The sequence below is a fragment of the Portunus trituberculatus genome, chromosome 13, assembly GCF_017591435.1.
Source record: "Portunus trituberculatus isolate SZX2019 chromosome 13, ASM1759143v1, whole genome shotgun sequence".
Taxonomy (NCBI): Eukaryota; Metazoa; Arthropoda; class Malacostraca; order Decapoda; family Portunidae; genus Portunus; species Portunus trituberculatus.
The window spans coordinates 1,563,618-1,589,131 of NC_059267.1; the positions used below are offsets into that span (position 1 = coordinate 1,563,618).

Sequence of the window (25,514 nt, forward strand, 5' to 3'; positions counted from 1 at the left end):
ACACACACACACACACACACACACACACACACACACACACACACTTTGATACGAGTAACGAAAAGATTAAGGAAAAACTAAGGGAAGAGAGAGAGAGAGAGAGAGAGAGAGAGAGAGAGAGAGAGAGAGAGAGAGAAAACATGAATAGGAAAGAAAATACACCTTTCATGTTTCTCAATTATTCTTTAGGCGAAATGAGAGAGAGAGAGAGAGAGAGAGAGAGAGAGAGAGAGAGAGAGAGAGAGAGAGAGAGAGAGAGAGAGAGAGAGAGAGAGAGAGAGAGAGAGAGTGAGGAAATGAAGAGAAAAGGAGGAAAGAAAACAAGATGGAGGAGGATGTGAAGAAAGTGAGAAGAAAAATTAGTGCAGAGAGAGAGAGAGAGAGAGAGAGAGAGAGAGAGAGAGACAGAGAGACAGAGAGACGATGAAAAAAGGAGATAGAAGAGGAACAGACAAAGGAAAACGAGGAAAGAGAGAAAATAAGAATGAGAAAAGCAGAAAATAGAAAAGAAGCGAAAGAGAGAGAGAGAGAGAGAGAGAGAGAGAGAGAGAGAGAGAGAGAGAGAGAGAGAGGTGAGGGGTTGTAATCATTGAGAAAAGGTGTAATTATCTCTCCCAATAGCACGCTGTCTTTGTGGGATCGAGGAGACAAACCAATTAAGATTACCTGTGAGTGTGTCGGTGGTGGGAGGAGTGAGTGTGTCGGTAGGGGGGGGTGTGTGTGTCGGTGGTGGGGGGGCGGGGGGGGTAGGAAGATGACATACTTGTTTTGCAGCGCTGATCACCTCTTGTCCACATTGCTTTTCATCATCTCTTCACCTCATTCGTCTCCTTGTTTCGTCCTTCTCCTTCTCCTCCTCCTCCTCCTCCTCCTTTGTCTCCTTGTCAATTTCTTCTTCTCAGGCTTCTTTTCTTGTTCTATCTTTGACCTATTCTTTTTCTCTCTTCTTTCTCTTCCTTCCTTCACCTTGAAACTTTCTTATCATTAATGTTCTCTTTGTAGTTGCGCATGTTCATTCTCACATGTATCACCACCACCACCTCCACCTCCACCACCACCACCCTCACCACCACCACCACAAACATAACCATCCCCCAGTATCTTATCACCACGTGCAGCAGTTTTCCACAGTAATCAGTTTGGCTTCACGGCGCTCTGATCCCATCGCTGCCACCAATATACAACAAACCATATCCCAGCAAGGCAGCGGCGGCGTGACCTTCAAAACAGGATGGGGAAATTCTGGCCAGCTCTCATAGTCCTTGCACCTCTCTATATGTAAAACGTGGCCACGCTATTCTATGTCTGTGCTGGATATGACGCCCCCTTCCTGCCTGGCCTAAGACATTTTGATTTTAGTGTGTTGTGTTCATTGGATGTTTTACGTTTGTGGGGTTCCAGATTGCTTGAAGTTTAATGAAGTACTGGGACGCATTTTTATCACGAGTTTTGAGTATGATTAGACGATTTTATTGATGTTAGGAAGGGTCTATAGGGGATCAGAACATTAATGGCTGCAGTCTTCACATTTTAATCCCCACATAAGTTTCTGAAGCAGTTTAAAATCACCAAATAGTCACCAGAATGAATATGGAAACGTGTCTTGGTAATGAATTGCTGGTTGTGTTTTGAATGCATGACCGCTATCACCACCACCATCACCACCACCATCATCATCACCACCACCACCACTACCACTGTTGATATTCATATTGTCACGGAAGAAAGCACCTGCTCAACTTTACAACGAGGAAGTGAAGTGGATGTGAAATTAAAAAGAAAAAAGGAAAGGCAGTGTTATTCCACATAGATTACATCCACCATTACTCTCAACACTGAAGCAACAATCACACAACTTCGATAGAAACCACGTTTATACAAGTAACTCCACACACACACACACACACACACACACACACACACACACACACTAACTTTCCCATCCACCAAACACAGAAACATACAACATTCACCCAGAAAAGATTTAAAAACACTAACAACACAAAAAAATTCTATCAACCAACACATCTCGTTCAAATTTTTACTCGTTCACATATTTCACCTGACACATGACACCTGGATGAGGAAAAGCCCTGAGTGGGTCACGTGTCACCTACCTGGCGAGGATATCAGGTAACATAAATTCCTGAAGTTCAGACTAGTTAAAAAGAGGTCAGGTGACGTGTGAATGTGTAATACTAGATGGTGAAATAATGTATGTGTGTGTTTGTGTATGTATACGTGTGTGTGTGTGTGTGTGTGTGTGTGTGTGTGTGTGTGTGTGTGTGTGTGAGCGTGGGCGTAACGTGAGAAAAGGCAGGTGTGATAAACTGACAATGTAGAGGACAGCAGATGTGCAAGTTGTGAAAGCAAATGTGTGTGTGAGAGAGAGAGAGAGAGAGAGAGAGAGAGAGAGAGAGAGAGAGAGAGAGAGAGAGAGAGAGAGAGAGAGAGAGAGAGAGAGAGAGAGAGAGAGAGAGAGAGAGAGAGAGAGAATAAAGCAAAATAATAACCATGTGTGTGTGTGTGTGTGTGTGTGTGTGTGTGTGTGTGTGTGTGTGTGTGTGTGTGTGTGTGTAGCCCAGCAAGCCTGTCCACCTCTCCAGTGGCGTTGATACTCCTACATAAATCTCACTCGCTTACGGACACAATTTCTTCCTGTGTCGTAAATTTTCCTCTCCAGTCTGCAGAGGAGGAGGATGAGAAGGAGGAGGAGGAGGAGGAGGAGGAGGAGGAGGAGGAGGAGGAGGAGGAGGAGGAGGAGGAGGAGGAGGAGGAGGAGGAGGAGGAGGAGGAGGAGGAGGAGGAGCGTGCTGGAGAGATGGGTGGTGTAAGAGCGTAAGAGACATGAGAGAGAGAGAGAGAGAGAGAGAGAGAGAGAGAGAGAGAGAGAGAGAGAGAGAGAGAGAGAGAGAGAGAGAGAGAGAAGAGAAAATAGAAAGAAAGAAAGAAAATGAGGAAGAGAATGAGAAAGTAAGAGAGAGAGAGAGAGAGAGAGAGAGAGAGAGAGAGAGAGAGAGAGAGAGAGAGAGAGAGAGAGAGAGAGAGAGAGAGATTTTAGATGCATAGACACAGGCAAACACATAACAAGCTGATAGATATATAGATAAATAAACAAAACAGACACTCGTAACAAAAACAAGAAGAAATATCAATAATAGAACACAAAAAACAGATGAACAATAACAAATAACAACTTTACAGAACATTTTCAGCATTTTATAACCTCACCTTTACAAATTAATGAGAAAATTTAATAACAAGTAAACACAAGTAAATATTATAAAACGCCTTACAAAACATACAAAAAAATCTCTCTCTCTCTCTCTCTCTCTCTCTCTCTCTCTCTCTCTCTCTCTCTCTCTCTCTCTCTCTCTCTCTCTCTCTCTCTCGTGTCACTTACTCTCTCTTAGACTCATTAATTCGAGACTCTCACTCCATCTTTGTCACTTCTACTCTTCCTTATTCATCTTTATTACTTTCCTCACTTATCTTCTTCCTTCTCTCTCTCTCTCTCTCTCTCTCTCTCTCACTCTCTCTCTCTCCATTTTTTTCCCTCCTTGTTCACACGATAAATCTTCAAGGTACGTTAAAACCATTAGTGAGAGAGAGAGAGAGAGAGAGTGAGAGTGAGAGTGAGTGTGTATGTACGTGTGTGTGTTTCTCGAACTTTGCAAACAACACTGCCACCTCTAAATCCTTCTCTTTTATTTTCATTTCTCTACTTTTTTTTTTTTTTTTTTTTGTCTTTTCTCCTTCCTTCATTTTCTCTTTCCTTGCTCGTAAACTTCTTGGGTGAACTAATACCACTCTCTCTCTCTCTCTCTCTCTCTCTCTCTCTCTCTCTCTCTCTCTAATGGCATCCAACGTGTAATCTTCTCTCCTTTCCCTTCTATTCTCCTCTTCTTTCCTACTCCTCCTCCTCCTCCTCCTCCTCCTCTTCCTCCTCCTCCTCCTCCTCCTCCTCCTCCTCCTCCTCCTTCTCTTCTTCTTCTTCTCTCTTTCTCTCTCTTCCTTCACGTACTTAATATTGATGGATTGCATTAATGTGAAGGTGTGGGCGCCAGAGAGCGAGAGAGAGAGAGAGAGAGAGAGAGAGAGAGAGAGAGAGAGAGAGAGCAGTAATATTAGTATTTTAGTTTCCTTGTTTTCACTGTGTGTGTGTGTGTGCGTGTGTGTGTGTGTGTGTGTGTGTGTGTGTGTGTGTGTGTGTGTGTGTGTGTGTGTGTGTGTGTGTGTGTGTGTGTGTGTGTTTGATGTCAGGAATATTCTACTTGTTGTTTCCTTCATTTCCTTTCTCTCTCTCTCTCTCTCTCTCTCTCTCTCTCTCTCTCTCTCTCTCTCTCTCTCTCTCTCTCTCTCTCTCTCTCTCTCTCTCTCTCTCTCTCTCTCTCTCTCTCTCTCTCTCTCTCTCTCTCTCTCTCATCCTTCACCCCGCCTTGTGTTTCTGTCCTACTTCTTCTGTGTCTTTTGGAATGTATGAGTGTGTGCTCCTCCTCCTCCTCCTCCTCCTCCTCCTCCTCATCTTCCTCCTCCTCCTCCCCTTCCTCCTCCTCCTCCTCCTCCTCTTCTGCACGAGGCGGAAACGAGATACAAAATAAGGAAAAGGAAAAGAGAAGCAGTGTTTTCCTTTTCTTTCTTTCCTTCTTTCTCTCTTTCTCCTTTTTCATTTTGTATTTTCCACTTTTTGTTACAGTTTTGTTTCTTATTTCTTTTTTTTTTACTTTTTTTTCCTGGTTTTTTTTTCCACTGGTTCCTTTTTATTTTTAATCTTTTTGTTGTTTTTTTCATTTGTTTTATTCATTCATACAGTTTCATATTCGTTCTCTCTCTCTCTCTCTCTCCGTTTTTTTCCCCTTTCAGAAGAGGGAAAGGAGGAGGAAATGGAAGAAGAGGAGGAAGAGAAGGAGGAGTAGAAAGAAGAAGAGGAGGAGGAGGAGGAGAAGGAGGAGGAGTAGGAGAGATAAAAAGAGGAGGAGGAAGAGAAAGAAGAAGAGGAGGAGGAAGAGGAGTAGAGAGAAGAGGAGGCGGAGTAAAAAAAAAAAGAGAAGTAGAAATGGACAGAATAGAGAGAGAGAGAGAGAGAGAGAGAGAGAGAGAGAGAGAGAGAGAGAGAGAGAGAGAGAGAGAGAGAGAGAGAGAGAGAGAGAGAGAGAGAATGGAGGAAAGAACAGGACGGTAGAATAAATAAAGGAAGAACAAATCTGAGAATAATAAGAACAAAAACAAAACAAGAAAAAACAACAAGAACAAGGAAAAAATGGAAGTCGAAGAAGAAGAAGAAGAAGAAGAAGAAGAAGAAAAGAACACTCGACAGGATAGTTAAAGATGAACACTTACTTTCAACCTCCCCCCCTCTCTCTCTCTCTCTCTCTCTCTCTCTCTCTCTCTCTCTCTCTCTCTCTCTCTCTCTCTCTCTCTCTCTCTCTCTCTCTCTCTCTCTCTCTCTCTCTCTCTCTCTCTCTCTCTCTCTCTCTCTTTCTCTCACCTGCAAAAGAAAGAAGTCTCCCCAAGTCTCGGGTTACCTGTGTGCATCCGTACCTGTGATTTAGACACCTGCTTACGTGGAGAGTAGAAGAGAACTTAATTAACTTAGGTATCGCAGTAACACCGATCGGAAAGGTAGGAGAGAGAGAGAGAGAGGGGGAGGAATGAAGAAGGCATTGGATTGGAGGGTGACACACACACACACACACACACACACACACACACACACACACAGAAACATACCTAAACAAAAACAAATACACCAAAAGGCAAGAAATATGAGGAGACACACACACACAGAGGGAGACTTAGAGCTAATGGTTAGGCATATAGATGGACAGATGAGCTTGAAAATAGACACAAATTGACAGATACTGAAAAAACTAGGAGGACTGATAGATGGATCCCGGACACCAGGATTAGAGAGGAGATAGGAAGCGTGATTAATTGGCCTCGGAAATGGGACACAGGTTGAGAGAGAGAGAGAGAGAGAGAGAGAGAGAGAGAGAGAGAGAGAGAGAGAGAGAGAGAGAGGTTAATTGATAGGTGTGTTGATTGATAGACAGTGGATAAGTAGGATAGGTAAAGGGTTAATTGGTTAATGGTGAATAGGAAGGTACAAAGGTAAGATTGGTAAATCAATACATGATTAAAGAGAGAGAGATTAACAGATATAGATGAATGAATATAGATGATTCATAAACAGATAGACATAACTTGATTTATATGCAGAGAGAGAGAGAGAGAGAGAGAGAGAGAGAGAGAGAGAGAGAGAGAGAGAGAGAGAGAGAGAGAGAGAGAGAGAGAGAGAGAGAGAGAGACTTCGACATAGATAAAAACAGATAACCAGAAAGAAAGAGAAAGAGAGAAAGCTAGCAAAAAAAAAAAAAAACACACATAACCGAATTAATTAATAAAACCGAAAACGCAAAAATAGACGAAAGCGACAAATACTCGAAAAAAAAAAACTACTTAAAAGACACGTAAAAGTAAACAAACTCTTGCCTTCCTTAAAAGCCGAACTCTAAAATCTACTTTTCGTTACAATTTGATGAATAATAATGTTCGCTCGCATGTTTACAAGTGACTGGCAAAAGCTGGATGAAAACAGATGATGCAAATAGAACAGATAAATAAATAAATGAATAAATAAATAACTCAGCATTTCAGTGACGGGGAAAGAAATGAATTATGAACAACTGGGTCCACGTGAAATATTTACGACACACGTTAATATGAAGGAATGAATAAATGAGTAAATACATGAATTAAAAAAACATCCAAAATCACACAGTACACCAGAGAGAGAGAGAGAGAGAGAGAGAGAGAGAGAGAGAGAGAGAGAGAGAGAGAGTTAGATTTCCTACAGGTGTGCTTGACAGGAAAACAGTTGTGATTGTGCGGAAAAAAAAACTACACTCACTGTGACAGGTGTGTGGCGTGGCAGGTGTGGTGGTGGTGGTGGTGGTGGTGTGACTGGTGGCGGCGGAAGGTAGCGAGAAAGTTTGTAATTCCGGGTTACATTGTGTGTGTGTGTGTGTGTGTGTGTGTGTGTGTGTGTGTGTGTGTGTGTGTGTGTGTGTGTGTGTGTGTGTGTTTGCTTTCTGTTTGTTTATGTGTTTGCTTTTCATTGGTGTTTATGAATGTGTTATGTATTCATTTATTGTTGTTGTTGTTGTTGTTGTTGTTGTTGTTGTTGTTGCTTTCCTATCTGTTATTCGTTTTATTTTGCTTTTCGTGTTTGTGTTGTTGCTTTTCATCGGTTACGTGAGTGTTGGCTTCATATGATTTTCTACTTTTTTGTTTTCATTTCGTGTTCGTTTATTTTTTCTTTCCTATTTCTATTCTATTTTCTACTTTTATTTTTTTGCATTACTTATTCATAACTGATGCGTGAACCTTCTATTGGGAGTCATATTGTTCTTATTTATTTGATTATCTATTGACTTTGTTTTATTATTAACTCCTTCAGTACCATGACGTGTTTGCATTCATTCATTCATTCATTCATTCATTCATTCATTCATGCATTCATTCTACTTACTCTTTGGTGGTTTTCGCAGCTTCAGAAACTCATGTGGGGGATTAGAATAGTGAAGACTGTGGCCATTAATCTTTTGACCTCCATAGACTCTTCCTAATGTCAATAAAAGGGTCTAATGGTACACAAATCTTAAGGTAAAAGTATGTCCCAGTATCCGTAATTTTTTTTTTTTTTTCTGAGTGATATATTGTCTTTACTTATTTTGTTCACTCACTTTATCAATAATCACTGTTTTGTTTTCCTTTACTCCTATTCATTACTTTTCCTAACTTTTTTTGCATCGTTTCTCTTAACATGAAATTATTGTTGTTTTTTTATTCTCATCATTTTTTTTTCTTTCGACTTTTTTAACTATTTTATAAACCCTTTAATTTAGCTTTTTTTTTTTTTGTATTTTTCTCTTTTTTCCTCCCCGAACACGTTATGAGCCTCGTCTGTCCTTCACCACTGCTCTGATGCACAATGATTACCTGCACGTGACTTGGTATCAATGCTTCGATGGAAATCTTGAAAAGGTACATCACAAAATATTCTCGTACGTTTTTTTTTTTTTTGCATTGACAAAGTAATTATATATTCACTTGGACTTATTTTTTCCCTTCTTTATTAGCATAGTGGAGCGTGAATTGCGTTCCGCCTCATTTTCCCTCCGATAAACTGTATTCCGTCACCTGCAGAAATTCGTGTATTTTTTTGCTTTCTGCTCGGCGTGTAAAACTATGAAGAGAAATCGCTTTCATCTCTCAAAGTTGCCGTTCCATGTTTAGTTAAGATACAAAGAGAGGAAAAAGAAAAAAGAAATTACCGCTTTGTTTACGAGTAGAAAAGAGAGAGAGAGAGAGAGAGAGAGAGAGAGAGAGAGAGAGAGAGAGAGAGAGACGAAAAAAAGAAAAACAAAAAGAAATGAACGCTCTTGTTATTTACGAGTAGAGAGAGAGAGAGAGAGAGTGAGAGAATGAGTGAGAGTTAATAAGTCCATGTTGAATTTCACGCTTGTCGTCCGTGAAATTGAGAAGTGAACGTGTTGTGTGTCATGAAGGTGTTTGCTTAATTACGAGTGTCACTTTTTTCCTCATCATAATTTAAAAGCGACGAACGAATGTGTGAATAAATGATGACCTTAATTGATTGTTGAGTAAGAATATGAGCAAGTGAACTAACTTTACATGCATAAAAAAAATAAAAACAAACTCGTACATTGGTTGATGAGAAAAATAGGAACTGAGGAATGTATAAAGGAAAGTTGACCACCACCACCACCACCACCATCACCCCTACCACCACCAACACCACTACCACCACCACCATCAGTGCCACCAAGTTAAGACCACAAGACAACATTAACCCCTTCAATACTGGAACACATTTTTACCTTGAGATTTCTTTACGATTCGACTCTTTTATTGGCATTCGGAAGGGTGTATGGGGGTCAGAAGATTAATGGCCACAGTCTTCACTATTCTAATCCTCCACATAAGTATATAAAGCTGTATAAAATCACAATATATTCAGTAGAATGAATATAGTAACGCGTATTGGTGCTGTAGGAGTTAAATAGATGTTCATTAACCCCTTCAGTACCATGACAAGTTTTCATATTAACTCTGCTTACTAGTTGGTGATTTTATACAGCTTCAGAAACTCATGTGGGGATTAAAACAGTGAAGACTTTAGCCATTAATCTTCTGACCTTCATAGACCCTTCTAGTGTAAACAAAATCGTCTTAGCAAACCCAAAACTAGTAAAATATGGCCCAGTACTGAAGAGGTTAATGCAAATAACTCTATGAAACTAAACACTTCTGCTCTGACTTGTTATTGACATCTGCCATTCATCCTTCCCGTTTTGTTTGTTGATGTGGTGTGTTCGTTGCGCCGGAAAGCGATCAGTGGCGAGTTGTAAGCTTGTCATTTGGTGTTGTGTTGTGGTGTTGTGGTGATGGTGTTGCGTTTGACAGGTAACGTGAAGGTGAAATGATAACTATTTTTGTCAATATTCATCCTCATTTTTCATTTGCTACTAGAGATTTTTTTTAATCCCTTCAGAACTGGGACGCATTTTCATCATGAACTTTTGGGTGTGATTAGACGATTTTATTGACATTAAGAAGGGTCTATGGAGGTCAGAAGATTAATGGTCAGAGTTTTCACTATTTTAATCCCAACATAAGAACGTTTTCAGGCCACAGAGATGAGTATTTGAGGTCTCATGAGTGTTTTCCTTCATTTTATGGTTGTGTAGAATGGTCAAACAGTAAGCAGAATGAATATGAAAACGCGGCATAGTACTGAAGGGGTTAATTACGAAAAAAAAGGCACACATTTGAATTATTTTTACGTCATGATACCTCTTTACTATCATATTTTGACTGTTTTTTTCTATTTATCTAGTTAAAAAATCTTATATTCTAACAATTTGCCTTTATGTATTAACGAACGACAAGAAAAGAGGCATTAGTATTCACACACACACACACACACACACACACACACAGTGATAGACACCCTCCTTTCTACATAAAGCCGTACACACGCACACTATCGAAAGGCATCGTTTTGAAGGGGAAGGAAATCCATTAGTGTGTGTGGAGCGAGTATCAGTAGGCGAAGCGAGGGAGGCGAGGCGTGGGAAGGCGTAGGAAGGTGTAAGAGGGCGTGCTAATCCCTCCTCATTTCTCCCACACCACTTGATGCACGCTACACATTCAGAAACGCTTTGCTCTCACACCAACACTATTTTCAAAGGCCACAGAAAGGACTGGCCGAGTTCTCAAATTGTTTCTTCCTTTGGTAATGTAGAAATCTTGTTAATCTGTCTCTAGAACCGTAAAAAACACCATAAAAACCTTGTTATTTCAGGTAGACTCATTAGTGTTTCAGAGTAAGGTCTTCTAGTGAGTGAAACTGCTACCTTCTTCTCCTTTTCATTTTTTTCTAGTGTTCTTTTTATGCAAGAGGGGAAGCCAAAGGGCAATAAAAGATTAAATAAGAGGTCCACTTGAATGCCAGTTCCCTTAAAGATCAAAATAGCGTTAGCCAAAAGTCTGGGACAAATGTCTTGAAACCTCCCTCTTAAAAGTCAAGTCGTAGGAAGATGGAAATACAGAAACAGGCAGGGAGTTCCAGAGTATGAATGATTGAGAGTACTGGTTACCTCTTGCATTAGGGAGTTGGACGAAATAGAGGTGAGAGGAAGAAGAAAGCCTTGTGGAACTTACTACCTGTTTCTGTATATCCATCTTCCCACGACTTGATTTTTTTTAATTAAGAGAGAGGTGTCAAGACATTCGTCCCTGAATTTTGGTTAACTCTCATGTTTTTTTTAGGGAACTGGCCTTTTATTCCATGTTTTGTTGCCCTTGAGCAGCTCCTGCATAAAAATAAATAGCAGTGAGGCATAGTTAGCTCAGTGTACAAATCTTCTCCAGTTGTTTGTCCCTTGCATCTTCCCCTGTGCACGCCACCCTTTGCAGTTCTACCAATTAGCTGACCTTGCTTCTGTGCTTTCAGTTGGAGCAAGACTTGAAATCTAGGCTCATCAATATTCCCTGCCATCTCACTTTGTCTTCCTCCTTGATTTTCTCTCAGCTGGTTTTCTCTAGGCTCTTTTAATCCTTATCTTATCGTACATGACTAAGCCATTTCATTTTACCTACCACTGGAATGTTGTACTATTTTAACCCCTTAAGCACCATGACGCGTTTCCCTATTCATTCTGCTTACTGTTTGGTGATTTTATACACCTTCAGAAACTTATGTATGGATTAAATTAGTGAAAACTCTAGCCATTGATCTTTTGACGTCCATAGACCCTTCCTAATGTCTTTAAAATGGCCTTATCATACACAAATCTCAAGGTAAAAAATGTGTCCCAGTAATGAAGGGATTAAGAACGTTTCCAGGCCACAGAGATGGGTATTCGAGGTCTCATTAGTGTTTTCCTTCATTTTATGGCAGAGAAACCTTGTTATTTTAATGTTTCATGGCGGAATCACCTTTGAGAACCTCTATTTAATTATAAACTCTCGCAGGAAACACTCGAGAGCCACAGAGATGATCAAAGTCGATGTTTCATAACTGTTTCTTCCTTTCATAGTATAGAATCATCTTAATCTAATCTGTTAATCAAGAAAACCCTTTTGAAAATGTTCCTCTTTCACCCAATCCAATTCTCTCTCTCTCTCTCTCTCTCTCTCTCTCTCTCTCTCTCTCTCTCTCTCTCTCTCTCTCTCTCTCTCTCTCTCTCTCTCTCTCTCTCTCTCTCTCTCTCTCTCTCTCTCTCTCTCTCTCTCTCTCTCTCTCTCTCTCTCTCATTATTGATGTCTCAGAATCTTGTTAATGTAATCTGTTAATCATGAAAACACTTTAAAATTTTCTTTCCATTTCATCTTTTTCCTTCTTTTCCTCTCCTATCTTTGCTTTCCTGATTCATTTATTTCTGTTCTCTCTCTCTCTCTCTCTCTCTCTCTCTCTCTCTCTCTCTCTCTCTCTCTCTCTCTCTCTCTCTCTCTCTCTCTCTCTCACACACACACACACACACACACACACACACACACACACACACACACACACACACACACACACACACACACACACACACACACACACACATCTTAGTCCCCCACCTTAGTAATCTTGGGTACAAATTAAATCACTTTGTATTCTGAGACGAAGAAAATAAGAAAAAAGAAAAAAAAATGACAAGTCCCTGTTTTTCAGTGAGGCATCAGAAGTGGTATTAAAGAAAACGGGATCAGGTTTCCCACTTTCCTTACGTCAGCGCGGGAAATAATGATGCGTTTGAGAAATTAGTGAGTGGAGAGAGAAAAAGAGAGAGAGAGAGAGAGAGAGAGAGGGTAGGGGGAGAAGTGTAGATTGAAAACAGTAGCAAGGGTTTAGAATAGAAGAAGGAAGTGGAAAAATAGAGAAATAAAAATGAGAGAAAAGTTATATTCCCAAACAAGATTAATTGAAGGGGAAAAAAATATCGTGTTTTTTTTTTTTTAATCTCCTAGAATTTTTATCTCCTTCTCTTCCTCTCTTTTTTTTTTCTCTCTCTTCTTTTTTTCCTTATTCATCACTTCTCTTCCTCCTTCTATTCCTCTCACTTCTCCTTTATTATCTTTCCACATTCTTTTCTCTCCATTATCCCTTCTTTTCTTCCTCTCCTTTCTTCTTCACTTCCCTCCTCCTCCTCCTCTCCTGTACTTTTTTTCTTCCTCCATCGTATTCTCTCTCTCTCTCTCTCTCTCTCTCTCTCTCTCTCTCTCTCTCTCTCTCTCTCTCTCTCTCTCTCTCTCTCTCTCTCTCTCTCATCCTTCTTTCTCCTTTAGTTATTTTCCTCCTTTTTTCCCTCATATCACTCCTCCTCCTCCTCCTCCTCCTCCTCCTCCTCCTCCTCCTCCTCCTCCTCCTCCTCCTCCTCCTCTTCTTTAATACTTCACCTGAGCTGCTTTGCATATTCAGTAATTGGATTTTAAGAACAGGTAAGGTGCCTCTATCGAAGAGCACCTGAGTGTGTGTGTGTGTGTGTGTGTGTGTGTGTGTGTGTGTGTGTGTGTGTGTGTTTGATGTAGATAAGGTATTGTGTGTGAAGAGAAGTGTGTGGTTCTCTCTCTCTCTCTCTCTCTCTCTCTCTCTCTCTCTCTCTCTCTCTCTCTCTCTCTCTCTCTCTCTCTCTCTCTCTCTCCTCGTTTATAAGGGCAACAAGGAGAGATAAAACCATCGCACCTTTTATTGATTTACTACATAGACACACAATAAAGTTGACTCCGTTGATTGCCAATTTGGTTGTGCTTGATGTATGCTTCGTGGTGGAGGAGGAGGAGGAAGGAGGAAGGAAGGAGGAAGGATGGAGACACTTTGGATGGGAAGGAGGAAAAGGAAAGGAAAAGATAGAGGAGAACGCGTTTGAGATTTATCCTGGGAATGAGGAAGACGAAGATAAAGAGGAGGAGGAAATGGAGAAGGAGGAGGAGGAGGAGGAGAAGGAGGAGGAAGGGAAGGAGAGAGGAGAACGGAAATGGATGAATACCAGGATGGAGAAGAAAGAAGAGAGGACGAGAGGATGAAGGTTGAATAGGAGGAGGAGGAGGAAGAAGAGGAGCAGGAGGAGGAGGAGGAGGAGGAGGAAAAGATAAGATATAACAACAACAACAACAACAACAACAACAACAAAAGAATACATAAATGAATAAACACGCATGTAAACAGACAAACAGAAAGACACACACACACACACACACACACACAAAATAAATGAAAATAGTTCTCGCATATTCATTTATTTATTGGTTTATTTATCTATTTATTCATTTCCTCGTTCATACACCCGTTTTCTTTTCATAAGGGGGGACTGCAGCAAGAGTGGCGAGGAGGCAGAGGCAGTAATGGCGGTAAGGCATCAAAGCCACTTTATGTTACGAGATTTCCGACTAAAACGACCCTAATTTCCAAAACAGCGGCCCGTAACTTTTTTCTTATTTTTTTAATCTCTTCCGAGGAGGAGAGAAGAAAAAGTACTAATAGGGAGAGAGATAAAGAAAAGAGAGGGAGAGGGAGAGGGAAGGGAGGGAGGGAGGGAGGGAGGATTAAGGCGAGCAATAGATGGGGAGACAGAGAGAGGAGGAAGGAAGTGGAGGGATGGAGAGAAAGAGAAGGAGAGGGAGAAATTTAGGAAGACGAAGAAAAAAAGGAAGAAAACAATGATAGAGAATGAATAAAGGAAAAGAAAGAGAGAGAGAGAGAGAGAGAGAGAGAGAGAGAGAGAGAGAGAGAGAGAGAGAGAAGAAACCAAATTACTCCATCATTATACCATTAATAAGATAACTCTCCCTCCCTCTCCTTCACTCACACCTGTTCTCCTCTCCCTCTCTCTCTTCCACACCTGTCTTGTTCCCTCGAGGCCTAATTAATTAAGGACAGGTGACGAGAGGTGTGCAGGTGTGCCAAAGACAGGTGAGAGAAGGAATGCTAGTGATGGTATTGATGTGTGTGTGTATGTGTGTGTGTGTGTGTGTGTGTGTGTGTGTGTGTGTGTGTGTGTGTGTGTGTTGCAAGTCATTATATTTCCTGCTTGCGTGCTTGCTTGCTTTCTTTCACACACACACACACACACACACACACACACACACACACACACACACACACACACACACAGTTTTCCCCTTCAATAAAGTAAAGGAAACAATAAGTTAAGCCGATCTCCAAGTGAAAAGAGAAATAGTAGAGAAGTTTTCCATTTTTCCCTTTGCGTTTCGGACTTTCCTCTTTATTTCACTCACTTCACTCACTTCAAAGTAGTAGTAGTAGTAGTAGTAGTAGTAGTAGTAGTAGTAACAGTAGTAATAGCAGTAATAATAATAGCATTGTCCTTATTACCATTATTGTTTTTTACATTACTATTGTTCTTATTCATCTTATTCCTGACTAAAGCAAAAAAAAAATAAATAAAAAAGAAACATAACAAAAAGACAAAATACAAAATAGTAACAACATTCTACTACATAAAAAAAATGGCGAATAAAGAATAATACCAATAAAGAGAAATATGCAAGAAGTTAAATTTTCACGAAGCTTCAACTAATACATTTTTTGGCGTTGGGTAAAAGCAGACTCCTCTAGTTTTTCATATATGATCACAAAACATTTAACTTTGTATTGCCTTTGCCTTGCTGGAAGTTGAGTGTTGTGCAGTAATTCATGATAATTGTATATAGCATTGCATCAGAGGGCAGGTGTATGAGAGAGAGAGAGAGAGAGAGAGAGAGAGAGAGAGAGAGAGAGAGAGAGAGAGAGAGAGAGAGAGAGAGAGAGAGAGAGAGAGAGAGAGAGTGAGAGCGTGAATGTGAGTGTGAGTGAGAGTGTGAGTGTGAGAGAGAGAGAGAGAGAGAGAGAGAGAGAGAGAGAGAGAGAGAGAGAGAGAGAGAGAGAGAGAGAGAGAGAGAGAGAGAGAGAGAGAGCCTGTATTTTGTCTTATTTCCTTATCATCAGCAGCAGCAGGAGTTTGTCATTTATTGTTATTTTCACATTTTCATCCTTTTTTTATTGATATCTAACTTAATTTCCATTCACTTTCCTTCACTTCTGTCATTTTATCATATTTATTTCACTTTTTTGATTTGTAAGTTAACTAGTTATCAATGTAATTTATTTATCATTTGTTTATTTATCTCTATTTGTTTTACTTTATTGAATTTCTAAGTGTTGTTTTTCATCAATTTGCTCATCTGTTCTTTTACATTCCATCTTATTTATTTCTCTTTTCTTTTTATTTGTCCTATTTTATCTTTACGTTTTACCTTTTTACTTCTTTCTTTCATTTATTTTCATCCATCACTCCTTATTTTATATTGTTGAATTCTAATTGGTTATTTTCCATATTTTTTAATCAATTTTCTTTACATTTCACCGTATTCATTTCTCCTTTCTTTCATACATTCTATTTTTCTTTACATTTTTACCTCATTACTTCTTTTTTTCATTTATTTTCATGTTTCTCACGTCAGATATCATTCCTATTTATGTCCTTTCTTTTCCCTTATCCCATTTTCTTTACATGTAACTAATCATAACTCAAAACAACAATTTTTTATATATATATCTAACCTCCCCAAAGTATCTCCGTTTTAAAGATACAAGAAAAGAAAAAATAGAGAAAACAAAACAAGAAAGAATTAGAAGCATTCAAAAGTCATTATCACACCTCATAACTTCTTTCATTATCTTCTACAAGGCTGGCCAGACAAAATAACAATATTTTTCACTATCTTAATGGTAACAATAGTAATGGTGTACCAGTTCATCTGCACATCAACACCACAATGACTTATTATCACTTTTTATCCTCAGGTGAGTCAGTGCTACAGCCAAGACTCACCTGTACATTAGCTGCCTCTCCTGCTACTCCAATCCCTCTCTGGCACACTATTCATCACTATCTTCACCCCTTTATGAACACACACGCACCTTACATTCGTCATTACGCGGGGAAGCCACTCTTTCGTGTTGGCATTATCCAGGTACCGGTTAGTAATGGCCAAGGTGTCACTTGTTTTACCTGTCCAGTTTGTCTTCATTAGCTCTGTTGTGTTGCGTTGTCTTGTGCTGTGTTATGTTATCTTTCTATTGGTTTTTCTAGGGTTTGTGTTTTTTTATTTTAGTTTATTTTTGGTGTGTTTGTGTTTGGTCAAGGTGTCAGTGGTGTTACCTGTCCAGTTTGTCTTCATTAGCTCTGTTGTGTTGCGTTGTCTTGTGCTGTGTTATGTTATCTTTCTATTGGTTCTTCTTCTAGGGTTTGTGTTTTTTTTTATTTTAGTTTATTTTGGGTGTGTTTGTGTTTGGTCAAGGTGTCAGTGGTGTTACCTGTCCAGTTTGTCTTCTTTATCTCTGTTGTGTTGTGTTGAGTTGTGTTTCTATTGGTTCTATTTCTAGTGATTTTTTGTTCTTATATTTTAGTTTATTTTTGGTGTGTTTGTATTTTTCGGGTGTTTTCTTTAATGTTTTGTCCCTTTTCTTCCTGTTTCTTTTCTTTGTTGCTTGATTAGTCAAGTTTTCAAGAGAGAGTTTACCCTATCTGTCATGTCATGATTTTCTTAACCTTTCAGTATCATGACGTGTATCCATATTAATTCTGCTTACTATTTGGTGACTTTATACAGCTTCGGAAACTTACGTAGGAGATTAAGATAGTTAAGACTGTGGCAATTAATCTTGTGATCTTGATAGACTCTTCCTAATGCCAATAAAATGGTCTAATGGTACACAAATCTCAAGATAAAAATATGTCCTTGTACTGGAAGGGTTAATCAGTCGCTAGAGCCGTAAAAACAACATTAGGATCCATTGTAACTTCACCAGGAATAATATCAAAGGCCGCAGAGAATTATTACTGAGTTTTCAAGTATTTTTCTCTAATTCTAATAACGTAGAAATCATGTTAAAGTCACCAAAACCACAAAAACATCCTTATAAAATAGTATAACCTCACCTGGAACCTTTCAACCCCCTTCACTACCATGACGCGTTTTTCTATTCATTCTTTTTACTATTTGGCGATTGTATACAGCTTCAGAAACTCTTGTGAGGGTTAAGGTAAAAGAGACTGGCTATTAATCCTCTGAGCTCCATAGATCCTTCCTAATGTCAGTAAAAATCGTCTAATCGTACACAAATCTCAAGGTAAAACTGTGACCTAGTAATGGAGTAAAAGTAGTAAAGATGCGCTATAGATATGTTTGCATTTCTTCTATATAATACCAAGTAATGACTTAACCTCTCTCTCAAACACCTGAGCTTCTCCCTTCGTCAAGTATTCCAAATATAGACAACTCCCGTATCAAAAATCTAACTCTCACTTCTCTCTTAGTCTGTTTTGTATCACGTATCAATTTCTGTCCCTTTGTGGAGTTCAGAAATACAAAGATAGCTACACCTGAGCATTTCCTCCTCCTCCTCCTCCTCCTCCTCCTCCTCCTCCTCCTCCTCCTCCTCCTCCTCCTCCTAATCTTCCACGTGTGTCATTTCGTTATTCTGGTTGCCACAGGATCAGGAATAAGGAGATTACAGATCACAAAAAGAAGGAAAACCACAAAAAAAGGAGGAAAAATGTCATGGTTACACTTTTATTTTCCTCTTTCCTGGTTTTAGTGTGTATTCTTTACTGTGTTTTGCGCTGTTTGGTGTATTTTTTCCCTTTTCCGTCGTTTTTCTTCTATTCTTTTAAATGTAAGTGTATTTTATTTTATTTTATCTTGTTTTCTTATTTTATTTATTCTTTTTCTTTCTTTTTTTTCCATGCGGATGTTTTTGTGGCGTAAGACTTTTGGTGTTTTGTGTTTCTTTGATTTAATTCTTGTTTTCTTTATCGACTTGTTTCTTTTATTCTTGCTTTTGTTTTCTAGTCATTGATTGGTCGGATTTTCAAGAGAGTTTATCCTGTCAATCTTGTAGAAATCAATGCACGAGGAGGTGAAGGAAGTCAAATATGTATGAGTATAGTCTTCATTCACTAGCACATACATTCACTAGCGCATGCATTCACCAGGACAGGCATTCACTAGCATATACATTTACTAGCACATACATTTTGCTCTTCATTCACTAGCACATACATTCATCAGGACAGGCATTCACTAGCATATACATTTACTAACACATACATTTTACTCTTCATTCACTAGTACAAACACTCACTAGCGCATACATTCACAGCGTATACATTTACTGGCATATACATTTACTAGCACAAGCCATGGTGGAAAAATATATAACCGTAGACTATAGATAGACAAAAAAAGAAAAGAAAATGAAAACGCTGAAACAAAAACTAGACAGAAAAACAACAAGACACACACAGAAAGACAAAACTAATGAAAACAATAAAAGACAGGAAACGAGATGGTAAGAGAAACACAACCGAGATAGATAGACAAAAAAAAAAGAAAAAAAAAACACTTAGACAAAATTAAGCAGAAAAACAGCCAGTCAAACGCAATGAAAACAATAAACAAAACAACAATAACAAGACACCGGACACGAAGAAGCAAGATGGAGCGAGAGACGAAGCGAGATAGGTAGACAAAAAAGAAAGAGAGAAAAGAAAATAGACAAAATTAAGTAGAAAAACAGCCAGTCAAACGCAATGAAAACAATAAACCAAGACAATAAGTATCAGGCAACGCACAAGAAGGAAGCGAGATGGAGCGAGAGACAACCAGATAAACATTTCAAGAGCAAAGAGGTCAAGGAGGGAAAAACAAATCCCTGCAAAGAAATATTAGATAAAGACAAGAGAAATACGAAGATCAAGGAAAAATAGCAGGTGATGACAACAAAGACAGGATATTAATTTTCCTTCATCTCTTTTTTTTTCCTTGCTTTTCCATTCTATCTTCCATTCAAGTCTGTGTTTTTTCTCTCTTTTTTTTCTCTCTTACATTTATTGTTTTTCCTCCAATTCTGACTAACGCAAATGAAAAAGTAAAGTATTTTGGTAATGAAGATTGAAGACTAAGAGGAAGAAAATGAGAAATAAGAAGACGAGGAAGAAGAATATAAAAAGGAACTCGCAAAACAAAAGAAATAGAAAAAAATGAAATGAAGACGAGGAAGAGGAATAATAAGTGTGGAGTGAAAATGAAGAATACATAAATAGAGAAACTTGTAGGGAGAGAAAGAAAGACGAAGGAGGGAAGGGAATAGGAATGAATAAAGAGAAGGATTAGAATAGAATAGAATGAAAAATTGAAGATAAAGTTTAGCATTCAAATACGTACAAAGAAATAAGACTTAGGAGAAGGAGAGATAAGAAAAGAAAACGACGAGGAGGAATAAGAGAGGGAGAAACACAGAAATATGTAAGAAAACTGAGGATTACGTAGAAGGAGGAGGAAGAAGAGAATAAAGAGAAAGGTTTAACATGGAAATACGTAAAAATAAATAAGACTGAGGAGAAGGAGAGATAAGAAAGAGAGAAGAACGAATAAGAGAGAAGAACGAGGAGGAGAAATAGGAGAAACACAGAAATATATAAAAACTGAGGATTACGTAAGAGGAGGAGGAGGAGGAGGAGAAAGAGAAGGAAGAGGAGGAGGATTACAGAGAATAACTGAAGAACAACAGTCATACAAATAGATAAATAAAACCCTGACAATGTCGTTCTATATAAAATAAAAGGAATAGAAAATGAACAAAAAAAGCAACAGAGAGACGATAGAAAGCTAAAAAAAAAAAAATACATACCAATAAAAGAAACACAGACGCAGAGAAAGACAGAAAACCTAATATGGCGCAACACAAACACAGACAACGTATAGAATGACACCTCCCCTTGCAGTTACAATTTCTGGGGAGGCAGCAGTCACTCAATTCTCTTCATTCAATCCACTGAGACGCAGCATTTCACACATTATATCTTTCATTATTCAGTTAGTGCTCTATTGAATCCCTGTGGTCTTTATTTCTGGCAGGCAGCAGTCAGTCAATTCCCTTCATTCAATCCACTGAGACGTCGCATTTCATACATTATATCTTTCATTTTCCAGTAAGTGTAGCAATGAATCCCTGTGGTCTTTATTTATGATGGTGAGTGTTGCTTGTCATGAAGAGGACGAGGAGGAGGAGGAGGAGGAAGGAGGAGGAGGAGGAGAAACATGTCGTGTTATTGAAGGGGTTAAGTGTTTATAGTGTGTGTGTGTGTGTGTGTGTGTGTGTGTGTGTGTGTGTGTGTGTGTGTGTGTGTGTGTAGGTATGTAAATCTCTCACACAGCAAGAGAGAGAGTATTAAATTTTCATGTTTGAGAAAATGATTAAAACTCCAGCAATATCTGACAAAAATCAACATAAAAAAAGGAGAAATTAAAAAACCTCATTGACTTAACTTGTAACCAAAATTAAATGAAAAAAAAAAAACACGAAACTTATTTTTTAGAAGATGAAAACTCATCACACAATGAAAAAAGAGGAACCCACACACCTCCATACGTGTTAATTAGGAAAGACATTTTTTTATGCAAGAGGGAAACTAGTCAAAGGCAACAAGAAACTTAAAAACAACCCACTTCAAATGCAAGATTCCTAAAAGACTGGGAAGAATTAGCCGAAAGACAGACAATATAGTACAATTGAATGTAGAAAAGAGGCAAAAAGATAATATTGTTGGAAATTGTAAGAGAGGAGATGAGAAAGAATATGTAAGAAACAGAATAAGCGAATCTTGGCGGGTATTGCAAGATTGAGAGAAGAAAAAGGAGGAAGCAGAAAAGGAGAAAAAGAACTAGAATAATGATATAAGACAGTTGAGGCTGGACAAGAGGCAGTTTTAGTCATATCTCTTAGTGGTACAGTGGAACCATGCGTGCTTTGGGATCCGAGGGGTCTCCAAGCGCACGGGTTCGAATCCTGTCCACGGTCCGAATGTAGGTTGGGCTTCCTCACTCGGGGCAACGGTTTGCTAGCGGGTGGGCTTTGAGATAGGAGGTACCACAAAAAGTATCCCCTTTAGCCCATAAATTCACATGAAAAGACCACATGGTATAAATAAAAAAAAAAAAAAAAGCGCGTCATGGCAGGAGGTGGAAATAGTGTACATGAGAAAAAAAAGTAGGTATAATGTTCTGTTAATAGCTTATGTGTTTCATTAGGTAAGATTTAATTTTTACATTAATTAATACCTGATATCTATAGCTCAAAGTTCCACTAAAACCTGTTCTTTTTTTTTTTTTTTTTTTTTTGGAGGAGGAGGAGGAAGAGGAGGAGGAGGAGGAGGAGGAGGAGGAGGAGGAGGAGGAGGAGGAAGAGGAGGAGGAGGAGGAGGAGGACTTAGGGTACGTGGAAAAAGGTGAGGAAAGGCCCAGGTGTTGCGGGTAATCAGGTGTTAACGAGAGTCATATGTGGCACGGAAATAGCGCAGGCAGGTGTGTGTGTGTGTGTGTGTGTGTGTGTGTGTGTGTGTGTGTGTGTGTGTGTGTGTGTGTGTGTGTGTGTGTGTGTGAGTCAAAATTAGGTGCATTCTGAAAATTAATATGAATTAGGAAGACAACCATTTCAACAAGACACGGCGGAAAATTGAGATGAATTGATTAAAATGAGGAATTAAACTGACATTTTGTAGTCTAAATTAAACCTCACGGAAACACTACACGATGAACGGACAGACAGACAGACACACAGACAGACAGACAGACAGATAGACAGAAAAAGAAAAATAAATAGGTAGACTTGTATATAAAACAAAAATAAAAAAAAGTCTGTTTGCTGAATAAAAAAACACAAAACAGAAAGATGAAACCCAGAAATGGAGTGAAACAAAAAAAACAGCAAGGAAACACTATTTGCGTACGTGTATGTGCGTGAGATTGTGTATGTGCGTGCGTGCGTGCGTGGGGGCTGATGGCAAGGTTACACGCCCCAATTAATAACAACGACCACCGCTGCACCTCTTTTTTCGGACGTACCTGACCGGAAATGAGTCGCTTACCTGTTGCGCGGCGCCGGAAGCTCGCGTGTGTGCCGCTCAAAAGGAATCAGAGGTACCGTGATTTGACGCTTGTTTCCCTGACCGACGAGTCCCCGCCACCCTCGTCCCTGACACCCCTTGCTCGCCACCCCGTCTCCACCACACCCTCCAAACCATACCCTCCAAACCACACCCTTCTAGCCACACCCTTCCAGCCACCCTCGTTCCCGCCACCCCGTCTCCGCCACACCCCAGCCACCTGTTCCCAGCACCACAGCCATCCTGACCCAGCCACTCCGCCACACTTGTCTCCAGCCACTATCATTCCAGTCACCCTCGTTCCCGCCACCCCGTCTCCGCCACACTGTTCCCAGCACCACAGCCACCCTGACCCAGCCACTCCGCCACACTCGTCTCCAGCCACTTCGTCTCCCGCCACCCCGCCTCAGCCAGCTTCGTCTCCGCCCCGCCTCCCTACGCAGGTGAAGGGAAACATACATGGAGAGACATCTGTTGGAGTGAAATGGGAAGGGAAGAGAAGGTTTGAGGATTGGAGGGAAAGGTATGGGAAGAGGTGAAGGGATGAAAGTGTCCAAGATACTGACGATGTCCTACACCAATATATAACGAATTTCTTTTATGCAGGAGAGGAAACTGGCCAAGTGCAACAAAAATGGGGAAAAAAAGGTATACTGAGTTATTTGATAAAAACATAAATAAAAAAAAATACTGACAAAATAGATAGGAAGAGATAAAGAGGTGAGGAAGTACAGAGGAACCATACGCGCTTTGGGGTCCGAGAGATCTCCAAGCGCACGGGTTCGAATGATGTCCACAGTCCGAGTGTAGGTTGGGCTTCCTCACTCGGGGCAATGATTTCAGCAGGTGAGCTTTGAGATAGGAGGTACCCCAAAAATGTATCCCCTTTAGCCCATTCATGGAATAAATATATAAAAATTGATTGGAAAGAGGAGAAAGGGTAGAGAGAAAGTGAAGGGTAAAAGGAAGGGTTAGGAAAGAGTACAGGTGCTCACGAGTCACGTATTGAGAAGGGATAAGAAGTGATGTGTGTAAGGAAGAGATGAGCAGTGAGGGGAAGAATTGGGAAGGGATTAGGGGTGAGAGGGGAGGGATGGGAAAAGCTGACCGGTGAATGCAGTGAGGGGAAGTGAGAGGGGAAGTGAGGGGAAGGTGTAAGAGGTAAAGAAAAGGGTTGAGAAGGAATGAGGGTATGGAGAAATGGGAAGGAGTGAGAGGTGGTAAAGGAAGAGAGAGAGAGAGAGAGAGAGAGAGAGAGAGAGAGAGAGAGAGAGAGAGAGAGAGAGAGAGAGAGAGAGAGAGAGAGAGAGAGAGAGAGAGAGAGGGTGTTGGTAAGAGCGGAGTGTGAGAGGACGTGCATTACAAGTCAGTATGTGTGTGTGTGTGTGTGTGTGTGTGTGTGTGTGTGTGTGTGTGTGTGTGTGTGTGTGTGTGTGAGTGCGTGGGTGCGACACTATTGTAACGTTGTTCTCATGATTTCCCTCGAGTCACGGCCCCTTTCTCTTCCTCCTGCTCCTTTCCTCACCCCTTTGTCCTTCTCCTTTTCCTCCTCCTCTTCCTTCTCCTCCATTTGTCCTCCTTTTCCTCTTACTTTACCATTTCCTTGACTCTTCCATCCTCTTACCCCTCCTCCTCCTCCTCCTCCTCCTCCTCCTCCTCCTCCTCCTCCTCCTCCTCCTCCTCCTTCTCCTCCTGCTCCACTTTCTGTTCCTTGTATTCATATTCTTTCGCTCATTTTTCCTTCTCCTCCTCCTCCTCCTCCTCCTCCTCCTCCTCCTCCTCCTCCTCCTCCTCCTCCTCCTCCTCCTCCTCCTCCTCGTGACCTGAAATTGTCTTCCTGAAAACACTTTCCTTGCCTCACTAAGTCTTCACAGCACCTCTCATGTATCTCTCTCTCTCTCTCTCTCTCTCTCTCTCTCTCTCTCTCTCTCTCTCTCTCTCTCTCTCTCTCTCTCTCTCTCTCTCTCTCTCTCTCTCTCTCTCTCTCTCTCTCTCTCTCTCTCTCTCTCTCTCTCTCTCTCTCTCTCTCTCTCTCTCTCTCTCTCTCTCTCTCTCTCTCTCTCTCTCTCTCTCTCTCTCTCTCTCTCTCTCATTTTTTACCTCTCTCAAGTTCCTCCGTCTTTTCTTAGTCTTCTTGCATTTATCTTCTCTTCTTTCTCCTTCTCTCCTCATCTTCCTCCATTCCTTTGTATCTCCCAGAAACTTTATCTTTTCCTCTCCGATTCTTCCTCTCCTTCTCCTATTTCTTCTTCTCAGTTTTCTCTTTATTGTTGCCCTTCTTGTTTATCTTTGTCTTCGTCTTGTTGTTGTTGTCTTTTTCCATCTCTTCTTGCAAGTTTCCAGAATTTATGCAGTATACAAATCTTTTCTTTTTTCCCTTCCATCGCTTTTGTTGTTTCCGCTTTTCTGTTTTCCTCTTTATTCTCTCTCCTCGTCCTTCTCCTCCTCCTCGTTCTCTTTCCAGTCATCACATCCACCAGAGACTCAGAAATCCCTCTCCAATACGCCTTGTTTCCAGTTTCCAGAACCGCATATATGTACCCCGCGGAGGGTTTCCAGGGCAGCTGAACTCGTGTCAACTGGAAGCGTTAGTGTTTCCAGGGAGCGATGCAATGTTATGGAATTTGCAAAAGCCATACCAGAATCATTGAGTTTCTCTCCTTCCCTTGCCGTTCCTCTCCCTCTCGCTCTCTTTCTCTATCTCTTTCTCTATCTCTTTCTGTGTCCGCCTCCTCGCGTTTCCAGGACTTGAGGGCTAAATAAAGGTTTCCAGAGCTCGCTTCCATGTTGCTTCCAGTCTGTTAAGTGTCGCAGTGTCTCGTGGGGTTTGATCTTTCCAGCAGCCTTGGTAACTCTGCAGGAGGGAGGAAAGCTCTGTGGCGCTCTGGAGGCTTGGCTTGTCAGTGTTGCCAATCTTGTTGCATGACCCTGACCTTCTGGAAACGCTTGCCGGGAAGAAATATGAAAGAGAAGCGTTTTTTTTGTGTG

General features: G+C 40.3%; 2 protein-coding genes across 2 annotated transcripts in view; one reads left to right on the forward strand and one right to left on the reverse strand.

The window, feature by feature from the left end:
- The window catches only part of LOC123502939 (histone H3.v1-like), a 23,114-nt gene extending 5,565 nt beyond the window's left edge, over positions 1-17,549 (reverse strand). The window contains exons 1-3 of the mRNA XM_045252232.1: positions 17,520-17,549; positions 5,526-5,541; positions 3,923-4,023 (exon numbers count right to left, since the gene is read on the reverse strand). Coding sequence (XP_045108167.1) covers positions 3,923-4,023; positions 5,526-5,541; positions 17,520-17,549 — 147 coding nt within the window. The remainder of the gene's footprint in view (positions 1-3,922; positions 4,024-5,525; positions 5,542-17,519) is intronic.
- Positions 17,550-22,495: 4,946 nt separating this feature from the next.
- Positions 22,496-25,278, forward strand: LOC123502940 (vegetative cell wall protein gp1-like). Its single transcript, XM_045252233.1, has 3 exons — positions 22,496-23,049; positions 25,045-25,113; positions 25,272-25,278. Exons 1-3 carry the CDS (start codon positions 22,496-22,498, stop codon positions 25,276-25,278), a joined length of 630 nt encoding a protein of 209 aa, XP_045108168.1.
- Positions 25,279-25,514: the final 236 nt, after the last annotated feature.

Bases quoted from the DNA above. Each gene is read 5' to 3' on its own strand.
- LOC123502940 (XM_045252233.1), top strand. From the start codon at position 22,496: ATGAGTCGCTTACCTGTTGCGCGGCGCCGGAAGCTCGCGTGTGTGCCG. The intron at 23,050-25,044 runs GTATGGGAAGAG...CCTTGTTTCCAG, and splicing joins TTTGAGGATTGGAGGGAAAG to TTTCCAGAACCGCATATATG.